Source organism: Bemisia tabaci, chromosome 2 (genome assembly GCF_918797505.1).
Source record: "Bemisia tabaci chromosome 2, PGI_BMITA_v3".
NCBI lineage: Eukaryota > Metazoa > Arthropoda > Insecta > Hemiptera > Aleyrodidae > Bemisia > Bemisia tabaci.
This window is the reverse complement of record NC_092794.1, coordinates 17,407,770-17,427,319: the sequence shown is the minus strand read 5'-3', so window position 1 is coordinate 17,427,319 and position 19,550 is coordinate 17,407,770. Positions and strand designations below refer to the sequence as shown.

Sequence of the window (19,550 nt, the reverse complement as noted above, 5' to 3'; positions counted from 1 at the left end):
ATTTTTTAGAGGCCAAATTGATTTTTTGCCTATATATTACGGCGCATTTAGTGAAAAGTTAGACGCAATATATTTTTGTATCAAAACTAGTAAGTAGCTGTAACTTGGGGAAGACAGCAGCACTGAGAATGATATCGTGAAGAATAGAAACAGCAAATTTTCACTTGTAGTGCTGAAAATTCTGAGTTTTTTCTATTCGAATAGATTTGTTTTTCTTTCTTTATGTGACTTCCTGTGAAAATCCAGATTTTTAAGGGGCAATTTTTAGGGGCCACGTTGGCGCAGAGGCCTCATTTTTTAGGCGCCATGACCGATTTTTTAGGCGCATTTGGCGCGTTGGCGCCTGTGAGTTTCGAACACTGTTATCGCTATTTCCCCATTTGAAGCTATGGTAAAGAATCGATTACTAAGGTGTTCGTTGCGAACACCCTGTTTATCAATCATTTTTCATAGGTTTAAAAGGCAAATCAATCGATATATCGCAAAATAAGCCACACCACTGATACGCAAATAATGCTGATGCTGTACCAACGTCCTTTTTTCCAATTAGAGAAGATGCAGCCAAAAAGCTTAAAATTTGGATAAGTTCATCAAACTGGAGCACAAGAAACTCTTGTGTATCTTGATAAGCAGAACTGCCAGGCACCTGCTGCTGCCGATGCCGTTCCATCTCGGAATATCGAGTGCCTAAGTGCGAAACCTTGTATCTCCATTACGATGTTTCAAAATTTCTACCTCTTTTTTATTTTATCCAAGGAAAACAGACCAAATGTTTTGCTTGGGATGTATACAGGATATTCTGGCAACGGAAAAGAAATATCAAGTATATTTTTAAGAAATTGACTGAGTAGTTTTCCTGAGAAAAAATAAATTATGACACGAAGTCTGCAAGAGATACGTCGTTACACTTCATACACTTTGATGCACTTTAAGCATCGATAGAGTCGCTGAATAATTGGCAGAATGCCCCAAGCCGACTCCATAAGCATGCCGTCATACTCCTTAGGTTGTTGCAAACAGTAGGAGAGGTGTAATTTATCCTATTTAGGTTTGCCTAGTGGTCAGCGCGTCTGACTTTAGGTCAATAGGTCCAGGGTCTGAATCTCGGTAGTGGTGTCAAATTTTCTCGAAACTGTCAAGTAGATCTACTGAAACAGATCCTACTCGCCCTTCATTCCTGAAATTTTTAAAATACTGGAGCATGGATGTGTAGTGTACCGACCATGTGCGGTGGATGTTTGTCTAGCGGCCTAAAAGTTAACCAAACCTAGAGAGGGCTCCAGCTCTTGATTAAATAAAAAAAATAGAAGTTTCTAGTCGTGCATCATGTAACTGAGGATATTGGCCTCGCTGTTTATGATTATTTTTTTATTTTTATTAATTTCCTATTTTTTTAAATTTCATTTTTGTTTCTTGGGCGAGGAGGGGGTTGAGATCACCCCGAAACGCTCCAGGTTTTTACATCTTTGTTTTTAAACTTGTTTACCCACACTGAAAAAAAATTCTCGGCGTTTTTACCAAGGTCCGTTTGTACCTTTATCATATTTCTTTTTTTACCAATTATTGGTAATTTTACCATGACAGACTGGTAAGCTTACCTAAAAACCGGTATTTTTACCTTTTTTCAGGTAAGAATACCACTTTTATTGGTAATCGATTCCGGAAACTTTGCCATTTTATCTCGGTAATTCTACCACAGTCGATCAAAAATATTGACTTTTTTACCGGGGTCCAATAAAATTACCGAGAAAGCCAATAATTTTACCGAGATTTCTCGATAAAATTACCAATTCCATAAATGGTAATTTTACCAAGAAAAAACTGGGATCAAATAGAATTAGTAATTTCACCCTTTTCTTAGTAAATACACCGAGATTTTTTTTCAGTGCATTGTTCTGTGTTTGTTCTAGTTTATGATTAACTAAATATTGTGGTATATCTCTGTTGCAGATGGAGGCAGCCTCTATTTTAGGCCTGCTACAAGCTCGAGTAGCATTGGTCCCGGGAGGCCGAGACAGAGAAGGGAGGCCCATTCTCATAGTGCCTGCACCTCCAGAGACGCAGATTTGGAATAAAAACCGATTAGATACAGTTCTCAGATACTTCGCTTCTATATTCAGGCAAGTTCTTATTTATGTTCTCTTGCATGGTATCACACTGAGAAAACACTTTGACTTATAAACCAATCAGTGGTTCATATGGAACATCATTAATAGTTGTATATGAGCTAATGATTATCTGTCTGTGAACCATACTGCGGTAGCTCGTAATGGTATATATACCATAACTAAGGTATATGTACCATTTAACATCCACCCTTTGTGTTCAGATAGTCCAATGGTAGTAACAGAAATTTTAAAACTCTTCAAGAAACTAAATTTAAAAATTTAAAATTGCCTAGTCCCCGACGTAAATAGCCTAGATGCTGATCGTCGTTAAATAAAAGTAACTAACTAACTATTATATGCTGCCTTCACTACTATTAGTGGTGTCCCACGTGAGCCCTTAATTTGTTTATAAGCCATAGATTTTTCTCCGTGCAGAAGCAGCGTATTTTTTTAGGACAGCAGTCTAGCTCTAAAACTTTGTCTCTCGCTTTCTCCAAACCTGTTGTACGAGTAAAAGTTTACAATTTTTTGTTTGGGAATATAGAAATGAATAAATCAATTTTCTAATTTTTTTAGAGTGCAAATTTCAAATTTCGAGAGGGTGTTGATGGAATTTCAGTATACTTTTAACTTTTTCGTTACATAATTCAAGTTATACTTACGTTGAAAACAGAGCGGAAAAAAGTGAGTTTGAAACTTCATAACCTTACGTTTTTTTTTTCCTTTTTTGTCATCCTAAATTACTGGATACAATTAAAATCTCTCCACAAAGCATGGTCGTCGCATTAACAATCCGCTGGTGTACACACCGTTTATCTGGACGCCTTTTAAAGTCTCGAGTCCCCGAAGGAACTAATCGTTCTCGGACGAGAGTGAAAGCCATGTCTACAGCCGCTACGTAATAAATCCTGACAGTTAGAATGTCAGACAGCGTGAAAAACCTTTTAAACTAATAAAATCATAGACTGGTTGTCTATGTCGCGCTGTGGTTGCCTAATTCGTGGCCGGTCGGTTCAACATCTAATTTACTCTTCAAACACCCGAGAGCAATGAGGAGGGGGGGGGGTGAGTGAGGGTCTAAACCATGCAGATAACAACGCAAGACCAATCTCTACCTACCTCTCTAGACATGTCTCGAGCCAGGTAAAAGGAAATTGAGGAGGGAACAATTAGTTGATACACGTAAAATTGAATGACTCAACAGTCGAGAGCTCATACGTTCAGAGATGAACCACCGTGAAACGTATAATACAACAGTACTTTCTCATTGATAATTTTTTTGTAAATGTACTCGCAGTTTTTATCAAAAAGGAGCCAAGCACACACAAAATGGACGTATTTCTGCCAAACGAAGGTAGGTGCATTAAGACATGAGCCCTGAGACCCATAAGATTATATGCATAATAGGGCTCACTTCATAATGCTCATAGTTCCGTTTGGCAGAAATACGTCCAAATGGTATTAAATTGTATGGCAATTTTACTATCTCGTATAACATCCTGAAAGTTTGGGTTTTCACTGTTCCCTACGTTTAGCATTTAATTTAAGTGAAAAATGAACCTTCGTATTGCGTAGCTTACAACAAATTTTGACCTCACAGTAATAACGAACGTGCTCTATTATTTCAAAGCGGAGAGAATGGTTGGTTGGTAAAGACGTTAATTTACAGGTGCTAAACAGTACATAAGTCATTGACACTTTAGAAAATAGAGTTCATGAGAAATACAAGAAATAAAAGAAGGCGTGAAAGAAATAAGCAGATTTTCGACACAAAGATTTGGTCGATTTGACACAGGAAATCTAACACAAAAAAAGCAACCAACAGCTTGTCTTACTCCGTGTTTTCCCACATCAACACAAAATTGGACGTATCTCTGCTGAACGGAACTATAGACGAGTGGGAAAGATGGATTGTGCTCTAGAGAGCTGGATGAGAAACAATGTAAAAGTGGGCGTGATTCCCTATGGGAAAATGGAAAAGCGAGATTTTATATTCAAGCAAACAGAACTAAGCGCCGACTGTATGCGGCACTCATGAGCCGTGGGTATGGGAAAAGAGCGTTGTGGACAGAGCTCGTGAGTTGATACGGACGACGACCAAGTGCGGTGGCGACTTCCTCCCCGCTGACGTCACCGGCGCTTTATAATTTCCATTCATTCTTACGGCCCTCGACTAACAAGCATACTTCATTCTACTACATACTTCATACTACTACATTCTTTCCCACTTGTCTGGGGTAACATTTGGCAGAATGGACCACTAGACAAAGTACGAATGTCAGCATTCTGATACATGTTTCTTAACCAAAATTTCACTTAAAACACTATACACACAACACAAATTACCGAAATTAACTCCTTACGAAGATATTTAATGATTCTTGATGTGTGAATTCAAACCACCCGCTCATGAAATCTCAACACTCTGCGTGATTCACATCGTGCGCTAAACGTTATCATGATAGTCTCTGCGATTTTAAAATCTGACAACCTCAATCTTGACGCTTTGGCTCAGCTATAGCAAATTGCCTATAGTTCAAACAACACATGGTGGGAAATGAACATTGCTCGATTGGAGGCTTGCTTGCTGAAACCGTTGTAGTGCGCGATTTGACTCACGTAGAGCTTTGAGTTTCTTGTGAGCGGGCAGTTCAAAATCCGCGTAACCAATGTGAAATAAAAAGGTTATTATCTTCGTTAGGGGTTGGTTTCGGTAATTTTCGTTGCGCGAATCGTGTTCTACGTGAAATTCTGGTTAAGAAACATGTATTAGAATGCTTGAATTCGTGTCTTGTCTAGTGGTCCATTGCATTCAATTTTGTTTACTTCTTCTTACTTTTTGTGTAAATTTGATGTGGTTATGGTTGTGTTTCAGTCCGGACACACGGCGGAATGGGGTGTGTGCGATCGTGGACGCGCAAGCGAGCTCGTGGCGAATGGCTCGACTGGTGGTGCGACAGGTGAGCGAGACTCTCGGCAGAGACGTTTCAGCGCTCATCGTTCTTCGGCCGGAGGCCTTCTGGGACAAGCAACGCGTCGACAACTGCGCCCGATCTCACAAGGATGGAGAGGTATGCAATGATTTTTTATCGAATTATCGAATCATCCTGATCGATACAACCCTATCTTATTAGCAATGTTTTTATCGATTAAGGTCATTCGATATCGATTCAAAAGTCGAGCCAAAGCTCGTGGAAAACGCCTACACTGAAAAAAAACGCATTGGATCTAGAGTCCAGACTCTTGAGAACATTGACGAGAAAAAGGACCCTTTATTCAAGCAGATTTAAGCTTAAATCAAAAGGAAATCCGCTCAAATTAAGAGTCTTGGTTCTTAATTTAAGCTTAAATCTGATTGAATCAAAATAAGTTTTTCTTGTCGATGTTTTTAAGAGTCTGGACTCTAGATCCGATGTGTTTTTTTTTCCAGTGAACTATTTCCTACATGATATATTTTATTAAAACCCACGCCATGGCGGTAAAAACAAAATAAATCAATAAACAATACGAAAAAAGAACTTGAACCTGATGCGGGGTGAAAAAATTTCTACAGTGTACGCACGTACCGGCGAACACAATTTTTCCCCAAGCACTCTTATACAAGGAGGTCGGAGTAATTTCAGCTGAAAACTCTCCGCAGTCGACATAATTTTGACCAAAAAATCGGCGCTGCACAATAGATCGGCGGAACGGGAGAGGTCGGACAGAAGTTGAAAACTTTATAAACGTATAACTCCATTTATACAAAACGTTGAGGCTCTAAAAAAGATTTCATTGGTTTCCTCGTATAATTTTCTTCACCAAGCTGCCCCTTGCAATTTAAATCAAAATTAAATTAAATTAAACAGCAGAATTTGAAATTTTAGTCAAACATTTCATGTCCGACCTCTTTGATTGACTTGATTCACTGAGCGCCGTCCAAGTAACTTAAACAAGAAAAAATATCGATGGCTAATGTGCGAAAGAGCACATTTCTCCATCCCGGTGTCTCAAAATTTCCGCCTCCACTTCCTCAAAAAAAACAAGCCAACTTAAAAGCTGGGGGTTTGTAGAGAATGTTCTTCCGACAAAGGAGAAAACTCAAAAACAATTTAAGAAATTACGTTGACTAGTTTCCCAGGGAAAAAAATATAGTATGACAGGAAGTCTGCAGCGTTGTAAACGGAGGCACATGGTTTTCGCTTGTTGGCTATCAATATATAGTGTAGGTAATATCAACGAAACATTACCGCAGCTGCAGTAATCAAGACAAAAGTCAGTATGTGCGAGCAGTGATGTGTACATTTTTATAAAAATCAAAACACGTGTAGAGTTATCAGCAAGGAGGACGCACCTCTAATAATTTCAGTTCGCCGGCGCGGCGCCACGAATGCGCACTACCGCCGGTAATTCTATGCAGCGCCTTCAACTCGTGTAAATACTTCAAACGCTACACCGTTGCACACACGTTCCGTTGTGCGAATTGCCTATACTGCTCCTGCTAGAGTGTTCACCGTCTTTTGAGGTGCACACCACCAGCCCACGATCCACGGATCGCGCAATCGACATTTTGCATGCTTGTCTGAGAGAGGTGTGACTTTGGCAGATGGCGAAGGGAATTCATGGCATATTCAATAGTATCGCGAAACTCCGAGTATTCACACCTTCAGCCGCGCCTTTCAGAGAGAGGCTGTATGCTCAAGATTTGAGTTATAACTTGGTGCGAGACACTCAATCAGATGCTCATTATGGTCCATAATAAAATATGATTGCATATTCATCGTGAAATAGTGCTAATACCTATTTTGATCGTGACATTGCAAAAAAATATGTTCTTAATTTTTTGAAAGGTAATATACCAATTTCACCGCTTGAAAGTTTTACAAGCTAACAAGAAACAATCATTGAGGAAATTTTTAAAAATGTCGTCGAGGAATTTTTATATACCTAACTAATAGTATGATAGGAGGTTGAAAATGTCACCAATACTGAAATATGAAGACTAAGAACAGAAGAAAAAGGAATGAATGAATATGCTGGCAACTCGAACACTGTGTTCTCCTCTTCTTGAATTTTAATGGTCGCTATCGAAGCATTCAAACTGATTCATCCCATTTCAAGATTAAAATGATCAGACATTCAATTAATCCTGTACACTCTTGAACCTTAAGATCAGTTTAAATAAAACAAAAAATCAAGCCGACCCCATGTAAAAGTTAGGAAACGTCCTCAAACCTGCTCTGCTTGTGAAAAATAAATAAATGATAATTTATTTCAATGATTTTTTTTGCTGGCTCCTAAAAACACAACACAAATAATCATAGTTTTAAAAATTTGATTTTTCCATTTCAGCCTACCTACACACCGCTGTCCAGATTGCACAAGTATGTCGACCCATCGCAACTGCCTGCAGAATTGAACGGTACCTGGCATTATAACCACGATCAGTGGATTCACAATCGAAATGTAAGTTTACCATCTAATTGTACGCTCATTACATTCATATTTAAAGTATAATTGATATAATATTTCGTCATCAGGTAGAGTTCTCCCCTCTGAATTCGGTATTTACTTTTTCCATACATTGGATTTTTTCCATCGCGAACTTCCTGCTAAATTCCTTGATCTTTCCTGTGTCTCATCATGCTTCTCCAATAATTTTAAAAAGTTGTTGCAAGGAATGGAAAGAATTGTTCGCTGTCGACCGTGATGTGAGCTTCCAGCCACCGTCATGTTAATTGGTCCAGCTCACAAGAAACATAGTTGTCAGATTCAGTAATCAATCATTCAGACTTCCACTCGCGGGAAGCAATGACTCAACATAAGATGATAATATCTTTTTCCGTAAAGGTCGGTTTTTTAGTCAGAGCGGGCTGAAATTCTTATACATGAAACAACTGTAGGAAAAAATTAACATCGAGGAAATTATTTTTTGATTATCAAAGCTTAGTTCAGTCTCTTGATGTCAGTTTTAGTGAGTGACCTAAATAGTACTGCATCTTTGACCAATGCACCATGGTATGGTGCTGTGGTATAGGTATTTACGTACGTTGAGGGAAAACATATTTAATGTGAAATAGGCACCTTTGTTTACTGAGATCAATTTAAGATGGAAACGTTTGAATCGTTCTTACCAACTTAATTTATTTTCTTTAATTGTAATATTAATAAGGTATAGAAATTTAAAACTTGGTAATGGTCAGTGGGTCTCGCTGAAACTGATCAATGTGCCTCTCACCGTCAAAAAATGTGAAATACCTTCGCTAAAATGACTTTTTATTGAAAAATTATTTGTAAATTTTGGTCGTATTTTCATGACATCATCCGTTATTCTCAAGCAAATGGGCTCCCAAAGGGTTTTTTGGGCCATCGGATGGCCTTGAATTTTGGTAAATTAACTGTTGCACAGTCCAAGCAAAACCTGAAAGCGCTAACCAGGTTTTGAATTTCCATTCCTCAAAAGAGTTCTCAAGTTTTGTACAAACCATATGTCTTTTCAAAAACAAAATCAACGATTAAAATAATCACTAGCCGTTCTAGGAGCATACGATCGTATACCATTGCCCTTGGTTTAATAATGAAAAAGAATACCGCACTATGTGTCATCCTTGTAAGGGATACTACGGAGGAAAGCTGTGCGGATAATTTCCGGAGCGTGCTCCTTCTTTCACAGATCTTTGCACGGTAGTTCAGCTGATTGCATGATTATACCCAGTCCTTCCGAGGCTGTGTAACCATTGTCATAAACACGTCCAGTACGTAAGCACTCTTACGATTACTGTATACGTGAAAAAATGTGTGTATTTCACTCTTAATGAGACATGGGCTCCATAAAAAATTGCACAGCCATTGACTGAAGCCCAGTTCTCCATTAATATTGCTTGAATCTAAACCCTTCAAAGGGGTCATTGAGGAAAATCATCGTTATGTCTTCCGTGCTAAATTTCTTTTTTTTTTTTTTTTTTTTTGCTAAAAAAAAGCAGTTCAATTCACTTCTGTAAGATAAAGTGGATCGGATTTAGCAAAAAGGAACCGGCACGATTACAGTGCTTTCAAAAGCTTGCGACTTCTCCTTTTCTTTTAAAAATACATAATAATGTGCACAGTATTATTTACACAATAATTTTCCCTTGAAACTAACAATTTATTGGTGGGAAACCAAAACTATTGTGCAGTATGCTACAACATAATCAAAACTATTTACTATTTTGGAAGATTTTTCAGATTATTATGGAGAGTCAACATTTGTACAACATTGTAATCGCGCTGGCTCCTCTATGCTAAATGCTATCCGAGTGTGATTCCTGCAAATGGTATACATGATGTAACTTTCCCAAAAAGATTAGATTTGCAAATTGAAAATTTTTGTTAAATTAATAAAGAACTGGAAAACTTTTATCAGTGGATGTTGCGATTCAGCATTACGTTGTTTTTTTTTTGTAGAAAGAACAGCAAATACCCTCGCAGTTCATTTTAGAGAGTTTTAATCGGACAAAACCCTAATTTAGCACAGAAGATTAATATTTACTCAGGATCAATTCATTCTTTTTCTTCTTCATATCAAAGATAAAGGTATTCGAGTAAAAAATTGGAAACAGCGAGTTATAAAAATGGAATTTTCGAGAGAGAAAGAGACAGAGAAAGTTTCTGCGACTTACACTGAAGCGCGCGCGCGGTGAGAGGAGGAGGGGGGTTAGAGCCCCGACCATTTGAAGTTGCGAAGCTCGAAGCTCCAGGTGCAGGCGTGCTCATTAACCTGCCGTTCGAATCGCTTGATCCCGCATCCATCCATGGTTGTCGATTATTGCAAAAAACTCACAGGTTACATTGGATTTTTACAGCGAAATTTCAGAGGCATCGCAGCAATGGTCACGAGGAGCTGTCTTGTTTACAGAAATTGCTTATTTTGTATTGTCACGTTTAAGGAGCCGCACTATGAAAAAAAAATCTCGGTGTATTTACGAAGAAAAGGGTAAAATTACCAAGAATTCAGGGTTCTATTTGATCCCATTTATCTCTTGGTAAAATTACCATTTATGGAATTGGTAATTTTACCGAGAAATCTCGGTAAAATTTTTGAACCTTCTCGGTAATTTTACTGGACCTTGGTAAAAACGCCAATATTTTTTTATCGACTGTGGTAGAATTACCGAGATAAAATGACAAAGTTACCGGGAATTTATTACCAATAAAAGTGGTATTCTACCTGTAAAAAACAGTAAAAATACCGGTTTTTAGGTAAGCTTACTAGTCTGTCTTGGTAAAATTACCAATAAGTGGTAAACAAAGTGAGATGGTAAAGGTACCAACGGACCCTAGTAAAAACGCCGAGAATTTTTTTTCAGTGCGATATAATTTTCCACTTGATCCGGCAACAAGTGATCGGGTCCCCGTCATGCACCGGATCCAATGGGCAACAGGTTGCCTATCAGCCCAGCGTCGAGATTTATGACAACTCCCAGTATCCGGTTTGCAGCCATCGCTGTTGTGATGCGATGTCAGATTTTGTGTGAAATCTCCGTGTTCTCGTACATCCCTGGCAACGAAGCTACTCGAAAAAGCTTCTATATGACGAGTAAATTTTAAGAATACGCGGAAAAACCTGTCACAGTTTACGTGTAAGAACAACCTTCCCCGATATTTTATGGAAAAATTTCATATTTTTCAGAAAAATCTGGAGAATTGATTTCTGATATCTCCAACGTTTAATTTTTCCTTGTTTTCGAGATATTCTCGATGCAAAAGAGCCCCGTGTTATTTTCTATGAGGGCAAAGAAAATGGTCACCCAACCAATGAACCAACCAACCAGACTGATCAACCAATCAGAGACGACTCGTAAAAGTAGGGGGTGCCACTCGGTGCGTAATTCAAATTGCGACTCTTGTTTTCTCTTTGATGAGTTCTCTCCGGCAATCATCAGTGGCCACTTCCACCGATAAGATCACTTCAATTTCTCTTAGTCTTGTAGTCCTTGTATGTCTATCGCTTTGTCTAGAGTACCTATATACGGGAGAGTATTGCCACCTCAATCCTTTCACTACAGAAAAAGTGTGCCACTTTCTGATTGGTCGGCTGCGTCATGGAGCTCCGAAGTTGGACTAATGTAAACAAACCCTATAGCCCCTCCGCTCCGCATTTGGCCCAGTGTAAACAAAAAAGATGGCGAAAAAGCTCTACAAAAGTCTATAGACGTGATTTTGGATGTGATAAAAACATTTTTTATCATCAACTTCTGAATTGAGTGCGGATCGAACTTTGATGTTTTTGCCGAAAATTAACCTTTGGGTGTGATTATCATTCATTTCTCAGCTGATAATACGTCTTCCTCTAGGTCGGGTTTGTTTACATTGTGCCAATGTTAAAGCTCTATGATAGCCTATGAAAGAACGGCATAGAGATGGCAATACTTTTAAAAAAAAGGTGCTTGGTTCAAACATGATAATTCATGAATTTGCCGCCAAGAATTTGTTTGATCTTGATTTAAGCTGAATTTTTATTGATACAAGCAAAATAATGCTTGGGTTAAGCGAAAAAGTAAGTAGTTCCTTTTAAACAGAAAAATTCTTGATTAAAGAAAAAAATCTTTTTGACGGCAAATTTAAGATTCTTTTCTTTTACAGCGTGCTCTCCCGTTTAATGTATTCTAATTACCGCGACTCAAAAATGCAGTTGCGTTTTCCTGCTTCGCGTGAACTTTTTTCGGGTCGAATCTGGCTCTGCCGGAGCCGAACCGGGGACCGATCAACTCGGCGGTCGAACCGGGCGGCAGCGCGGCGGCGTCCGAATCCGGGAAACCAGTCGGATGCTCCCGGCGAAATGTCACTGCGTTCCTGTTCCGATGTCGCTCTCACGTGGCTACAGCTGGCTGCGGTCCCGATATGGTCCTCCTTCTGGTCCAGCTGGTTGTCCGACCAGACGCGCAGAAAGGAAAGTTGCGAGCCCGTCGTGAAAGGTTATGCGCTTGACCGCCGCGTCGCTGGCTCAAGTTCACTGCGCCTTCCACTCCGCGCGAAAAGAGCGAGTTGCAACCGGGACGACCTCCACCATCGTGCTTTACCATCCATCAGAATAGAGAGCTTTAGGCCTTGTCTCCACGGGACGTTTTCATGGGATTTGTCCCAAGTTCGAATCGCAGGAATGAAACTTCTGGGATTTTTCCCAGTTACCGTCTCCACGGGACGGGGCTCATACAGTCCTGCGACTAGTTTTCGCGGGAAGGTAAATTGGTTAAAGTCGAGTATTTAACCGGGATTAAAATAATAATTGCACTCAATTGGCAATTAGACACATTATTTTAACTAAACAAACATTAACAATGTAGTAATGAATAAAATATCGCACAATTCGTTTTCAATTCTTCTTCTTCTCTCAGTGGGTCCTAGGGGTACAAGTACCATACTTGGTACTGGGAAAAATATTGAGTTAATCAATATTTTTCCAACTTCGTAAGTGGGATTTTTCCCTAGGACAAATCTCGTGAAACGGCTCGTGGAGACAAGGCCTTAATGACTACGTCAATCTATATAATATCGAACTCTAGTTCAGACCAAAAGAAACTAACATAACACTGAAAAAAAAACATAGCTTGGATCAAGCATGATGATTCTTGAATTTGCCGCCGAGAATTTTTTTTATCTTGCTTTAAGCTGACTTTTTCTTGATACAAGAAAAATAATGTTCGAGTTAAGCAAAAAAGAAGCTTATATTAACCAGAAATATGCTTGATTTAAGAAGAAATACTTTTTGGCGGCAAATTTGAGATTCTTTTTTTTTCAGTGAACCTCATGTACGAGTTCTTCATGAGTCAGTTTATTACAATTTAGCCATTGACCGGTCATGAATCAATTAAACACTCTTCAAAGACGAGAACTCTCAATTGTAAGGAACAATTTGGACACATTTTACCACCATGGCGCAAAGAGCACAAATGGGCGCGATGAGAAACAAGGTTCTTGTTTATTTACATTTTAACCAAGAGTTTGATATTATATCAAATGACGTAGCCACTAGATCAATCTATAGAGTGATTCAGTAACTACGCCGCTCGATACATTGGTTGGTTCCACCCAGAACACCCAGATAGATAGGTTTAAATGCTCATACCCCATGAGGATTAAGTCTGAATCACAAATGTTATGCGGATTAGACCTGAAATGAATGAGCAGGAGTTTGGATAACAAAGCGCATAAGTGCAGTTTTTGAAAAAATTGAAATTTAGTGATTTCAAGTAAAATTAGTCTTAATTCATATTCTGTGAAACATTCACGTCCAAATTTCAATTTGTATGTATCAAAAAGTCAGTTTGAACTTTCTTTCAACCATAAGAATATATGCACTTTCGAAACTTCAAACACTTGGTTCTCGAAATAGCAAAAATAGCACTTATGCGTCTTATCCTCCATGCCCCTCAATTCTTGTAAACTCCGTCCAAGGCTCTTTGCTCTGAACTCGCAACACGGTGTGATCTTTTGAACGTATATTTATGCTAAAAAGAACTATGTTTCACTCAAATCCTATGCGCATAGTTCCTTTTAGCACGAACACGTCCATGTACGCAGCGTCTCCTCGCATTTCGAGCGTGATAGAAGCCATAATCCGGAGTCGTAAGAGATTACGCTCGAGCAGTATGGAGCATGGCTTGGGTCATTCAACTGGAATCAGTATGTAGATTGATTCTTTTTATCGCGATTGTTTTGATCTTCCGCTGCCCGGCCAGCCCGGCTCACTGGCAACAATTGAGTCCCATCCCGATCGTGATTCCGACGCAAATGAATCGGCCTATTGAGCTCCAGCATTTGTACCTGCGGCAATCCAGGAGGAATCTAGAGTTGCATCCGCGCCAAACGTCCTTCTTGCACAAGGAATTATGCAGGAAATAGAGAGATATGGACCGCGTGAAGCAGAATGGAACCAAGCCACATCAGCTATTGCCATTTAATTAAGCAATTTAATTTTTTACAGGAAAACGGTTGTGCGGATTTTTGCGCGAATCTCAGCGAGTTTCCTGCATAGTTCGAAGCGAATTCCTTAAAAGGTACCCAAACGTTCTCTCAGAAGATGAAATTCGACTATTCCTTCAAAGATAGAATTTTTCTATGATGACTCGATCCATACTCTTGTAATTACCAATTAAATATGTTAATTGAGGAGATCGAATTAAAGAACGAAAGTGGGTTTAATATTTTAAAAAGTTTTGAAACTCAAATATAAGACCTAAAACAGATCCTGGCTCACTGAAAACTGTCCATCATTTCAGAATGGTTTCGATAAAATATTGTGACTGCATCATGACAACATCATAAACTCAGCTTCGAATCGAACCCCCCCCCCCCTCCTTCCCAAATTCGTGGTATTATATTCTCGTGTTCGTCACTGCTCACATTATGGCGAGCAGTCTATCCGATTAAATTCCACCGAATGTCATACAGCGGCTCATAACATCTACAAAATAGACCACTATAAAATATTAATGTTTCCAGGTTAAGCAGATCTTAATTTAGATAAGTTGATATGTAGATGAGCACTTAATGTAGGTATAGGCTGTTCTAAAAGTTCCTTATACATCGGAGTCATTTCACTCATGAGCGCGATTTTTAACATGTTTATATGAATTGATTGTTTTCAAAACGGAACAAGTCCATTTTTGCATTGAGTTACATAAAAGGACATGCTAAATTGAAACTTATCAAGAAATGGACCTGGCCCTTTTTGAAAACAACTAATTCATATGGAATGGATGTGCAGAAGGTTCCTAGCCGCCAGTCGCCAAAAATTAACCTGTGGTAATTTCGATAATCTGGAATCTTGAAAAATCTTGGATAGCATCTTTTAAAATATCGGACGAATGGGCAAAATTTCTGTTGAAAAGTTGAGGTCAGTCGAGACTGTTGAGTTTTTTCCAGACTTTGCCAAAACTATCAAAGTTATGCATCTTTTTTCTCTATGAGTATCTTCGTAGCCAAGCTCAAGCTGCATTTTCAGAATTATTCTAAGAATCAGTTTGCAGATGATTTCTGAATTTACTGATACTTTTCATATGATTCGGCAAACATTTTCGACGAACAGCCTGAAAAAATGAAGCGTTTGATTGAAACTTGGAGATCAGCTGTGGGATCCAACTGCGGTTCATTTTTAGTCATTTTCGGATACTAATCTAGTGGTAGCCGATTATAAGAGAGGTTTAAGATTCATAACTCATATTTATCAGCTCAGGACACGCTGACGAGCTGTTTCTAAACTTCACAATATCTAGTGAAGTGTGTTCATTTTTCCTAACCGGTCGTTTAAGTCTCCGGAGATTCTGTTCGGACGTGCGGTTTTGCTCCACTATGAGTCCCACTCCTGGAGATAGATTGTGGCTAACTAGATATTTAAAAACTCTGTCGTCCCTTAAATTGACTTTTTCTCCAACCGGTTTGCTTGATCTGACAAATCTCTGAAATATTATGGTCTCCTAAATAAAAGGAAGATACTATACTCCTAAAAATAGTGCGTGAAAGTGAAACATCATTACGAGTGTTTTGACTCTCAATACTCGTAACCTCGAATCAAGGGAGATATTTTGACTACATTTCGTAATTCGAAATTACGATTTCTGGTTTATCTGTAAAAACACTTAGGTGCATAGGGAAACTATTGGCGCATACGTTGTTTTTAAACTGAGCCAGAAATTTTAGTTCCACATTGCAAAATACAGTCCATTTATTTGTTATCCGGACAAAGGAATGTAACTCCATTCCAAGGTTACAATATTTGCTCAAACAGTTCAATTTTTTACGAGAATTTGTCTATGCAATTTATATCTAAAATGTTGCTGATTTTTGCGTGGGATCGGAAGAAAAATCAAAGAAATTTTCAGCCAGAAATGACCGAGATTCTCCTGATAAAAATGAGATTTGCGGGGGAATTTTGGAACATTTCAAATACTTACGTTTTTTGTGAGGGAAATGACTGTTTTATCAGTAAAAATGGCAACGTTGTATTTTTTACTGAATTTATTTCAAGCCATAAATGCCCGAGATTCCCCTGGTAAAAATGCAATTTGCGAGGGAAATTTTGGGGAGATTGATATGCGCTTACGTTTTTTGTGAGGGAAATAACTATTTTATCAGTACACAAGCAATAACTTTGTATTTTTTATTGAGGATCTCGCTTTGAGTGTTTTAAAATTGCAATTTAAATTGATTTTTTGTTGCAGCACGTGGAGGTGTTCGTGAAGGATGCAGAGAATGCCGTCGCCGAATTGGAGCGTCTTCGCCTGAGACTTGGGGGAGACAAAGATGCTCTGAGACTCAGCACAGCCGAGGCCTCTCTGTCTATAAGCGCCGACCTCTACTGTTTCGCCAAAGATCTCGCTGCTAAGGCCCTACATCAGGGTGAGTTTTGGAAACAAGTATGCCACAAAGTCCCTGTACTGGAAAAAATAACACATTGGATCTAGAGTCCAGACTTTTGAAAAATTGACAAGAAAATATACTCTTGATCCAATCGAATTTTTGCTTGAATCAAAACAAAATCCGCTTAAATTCAGAGGCTTGGTTCTTAATTTAAGCTAGATTCTGATTGAATCAAGAGTACTTTTTCTTGTCGATGTTTTTAAGAGTCTGGACTCTAGCAAATCCGATTTTTTTTTTTTTTTTTTTTTTTTTTTTTTTTTTTTTTTTTATCAAATTTGACGTTCGTCAAAATCCGGGTGTACTCCGGAATTTTTTCCCGGGACTTTTGAAAAAATCGGAACTTTTTTCTCGTAATTTTGGGAAATCAGAATTGATCCCGGCAAAGTAAAATGACAGCAATGCCAGAGTCAACTTTTGGAGCATTTTTCAACTTTAGCCAACATAATTATGATAGCTTGTCCGACAAATGTGAATGAAATACTATGAGACTTGCGCATTCATTTATTCTAGGGAATCAACATGTTTTGCCTTCTGCCATCAATACCATGTTGAGCAGACTACAGGCAATGCCACTGGCTGCACTCTAAAAAATTACTTCCGCATTGCAGTCTTTTTCCTCAATAAATTCGTCCTCCGGCTGACAAAAGGGCGTAACTGTTTATTGAGATGAGCCCGGAAAAGCATTGAATTGTATGGTAGACAGGGTTCATTACAGGGCGTGGTTACGCCCTTATGTCAGGAGGAAGACGAATTGGACAGGCCTGATCGAGTCGTGAGGCAAATCCCTGCAGACAGACGTCTGAATTTCTTTGGAGATTGATCACCCGCCCGGATTCGCGACAGAGAGATCAGATATCGGATGTGGGTCAACAATTTGCATGTTTTAAGAAGACCAATAATGCCAAATTGTTGTTAGTAACATTTTCAAAGAGTTTCTTCAATACGATCTACATTTTTTACTCGAATATTAAAATGTAAATGCTCACATGGCGAACAGACGGCCGAATAAAAAATGTCTTGTATCACGATCCGTGTGGATAACAATGACAATTCTTGCAAGTTACGATTTTGCAAGTTGACAACACTGTTTTTCCTCCATTCAAATGTATGTAAAAAATCGATTCTCAATTATTCGATCGATTATCAAATAATCGATCGAATATCTGGAGTCGATATTTTTAATGGGTTAAATGAAGAAAAAACAGCGTTGTCAACTTGCAAAATCGTAACTGGCGGGTAAATTCAAAGCTTTTTTTCATCTTGTAATGGAATGCTGCAGCCAAAAGCCAGGATCAGAATCGCGGTCTTTCTTTACCTCTTCACAAACATAGGTGTCAAAGTGTTGCACAAAAATTCGGAACTCAACTTCAACACAGAAAACTCCATTTCGGGAGGTCCAGCAACTGCTAACTATGAATGTTTTGGCTGACTCAGTGTCGATCACCATCGTGTTTTGCGCCTTCTCTGAACTTTAATAGTTATTCCAGTCTGCATCTATAATCGGCGCTTTTTAACGTCAGAATTTTCTTGAGCGTTATTGAACAGCGCACTCGTGCAGCAACGTGCGCGGGAACAATCATTTTCTCAATGGAAAATCGTTCTCAGCTAAAATGTAAAGTCAGAAAATTTTATTTTATTTTTATTTCATAGGGTACTTTACGGATCAATCCCTTTTTGAAATTGTCTAGTATAAGCCAATAACGTTGTTCATTTCTATGTTGCAGGACGAAGCCTTTTAGAACGAATAGACCGGGATTTTGCTTACCTAGAAACTTTACCGCAAGATCTAATCGATACTAAAGATAGAGTAAATAAACTCCTAGAAATTATAGAACAAAAATTGATTCTCGTTGAGGAAGCATGGATCAATTTACATAGGAAAATATTCAATGCCAAAGTAAGTTCAGCACATACTTGATGATATTTGAAAAAATATTTTTATATTAAATATTTATATATATAAATATATAATACTAAATAACTATAATAAAATATATAATAAAACTATATAAACTATATAAACTATAATAAAACTATAATAATAAATATATAATTTATACATATATATATATATATATATAATACATATAAATATTACCTGTCTTGAAATTGCCCAATGTAGATCCAATTACGAACGAAATCCCCTGAAAGATTGGAAGATAAATATTCGCAGATTTTGTCCAAAATTTGTGATTTGTCAAAGAAATTTGGCAACGTCTGAGAGTTCATACGGAGCTTTCCTTAGTACGTTAGAATGTCCTTAAACTCTATGGCAGTGCATTTACGAGACTTTATATCTGTCCAATGAACTTCCCAATAACATTGACAAGATCATTTTTTCGAGATTAAATCGCATTTCGAAGCGCATGATTTATTGCAGGAAACTGATTTTTTTGTTTAATTTTTGATAACAGGAGATAGATGCTCTTGAGGAGGGTGTCCGGCGGGTGACCGATTGGGTTCTGGGACCCGGTGAGACGATGCTCAACACTCAACAGGAAGTGGGCTACGACGTCGCCTCTTCGGAGGATTTCCGCCGGGACCACGAGGCCCTCGAGCTCCAGTGTCGGGTAAGCCACATAAAAGAACCTTTCAACCCATATTAGGTTACCATCTCTCCGTATCCTCCGTCTAACTCTGTCATCCAAACCGCAAATTTACCCTCAACTCTGCGCAGCAATGGAAAAAAAAAACACATTGGATCTAGAGTCCAGACCCTTAAAAACATTGACAAGAAAAAAGACACTTGATTCAATTAGATTTAAGCTTAAATCTAAAGGAAACCCGCTCAAATTAAGAGGCTTGGTTCTTGATTTAAGCTTAAATCTGATTGAATCAAGCGTATTTGTCGATGTTTTTAAGAGTCTGGACTCTAGATCCAATGTGTTTTTTTCCAGTGAGGTGTTTCTAATCAGTTTAAAATAAATGATTCTCCACATCGAGATTTCTACATAGAGAGATGATCATTTTTTCTTTCAAAGATGATCACTTTCGGGTTTTATACTTACACTGGAAAAGAAATTCTCTTGGATCAAGAGTCCAGACTCTTAGAAATATTGACAAGAA

At 38.4% G+C, this 19,550-nt stretch overlaps 1 protein-coding gene across 1 annotated transcript in view; it reads left to right on the top strand.

Annotated features, from left to right (window-relative positions):
- Window positions 1-19,550, top strand: part of LOC109030449 (SEC14 domain and spectrin repeat-containing protein 1-B) — a 59,384-nt gene that overhangs the window by 22,926 nt on the left and 16,908 nt on the right. The window contains exons 2-7 of the mRNA XM_072296803.1: window positions 1,951-2,120; window positions 4,984-5,179; window positions 7,440-7,553; window positions 16,286-16,463; window positions 18,209-18,381; window positions 18,899-19,054. Coding sequence (XP_072152904.1) covers window positions 1,951-2,120; window positions 4,984-5,179; window positions 7,440-7,553; window positions 16,286-16,463; window positions 18,209-18,381; window positions 18,899-19,054 — 987 coding nt within the window. The remainder of the gene's footprint in view (window positions 1-1,950; window positions 2,121-4,983; window positions 5,180-7,439; window positions 7,554-16,285; window positions 16,464-18,208; window positions 18,382-18,898; window positions 19,055-19,550) is intronic.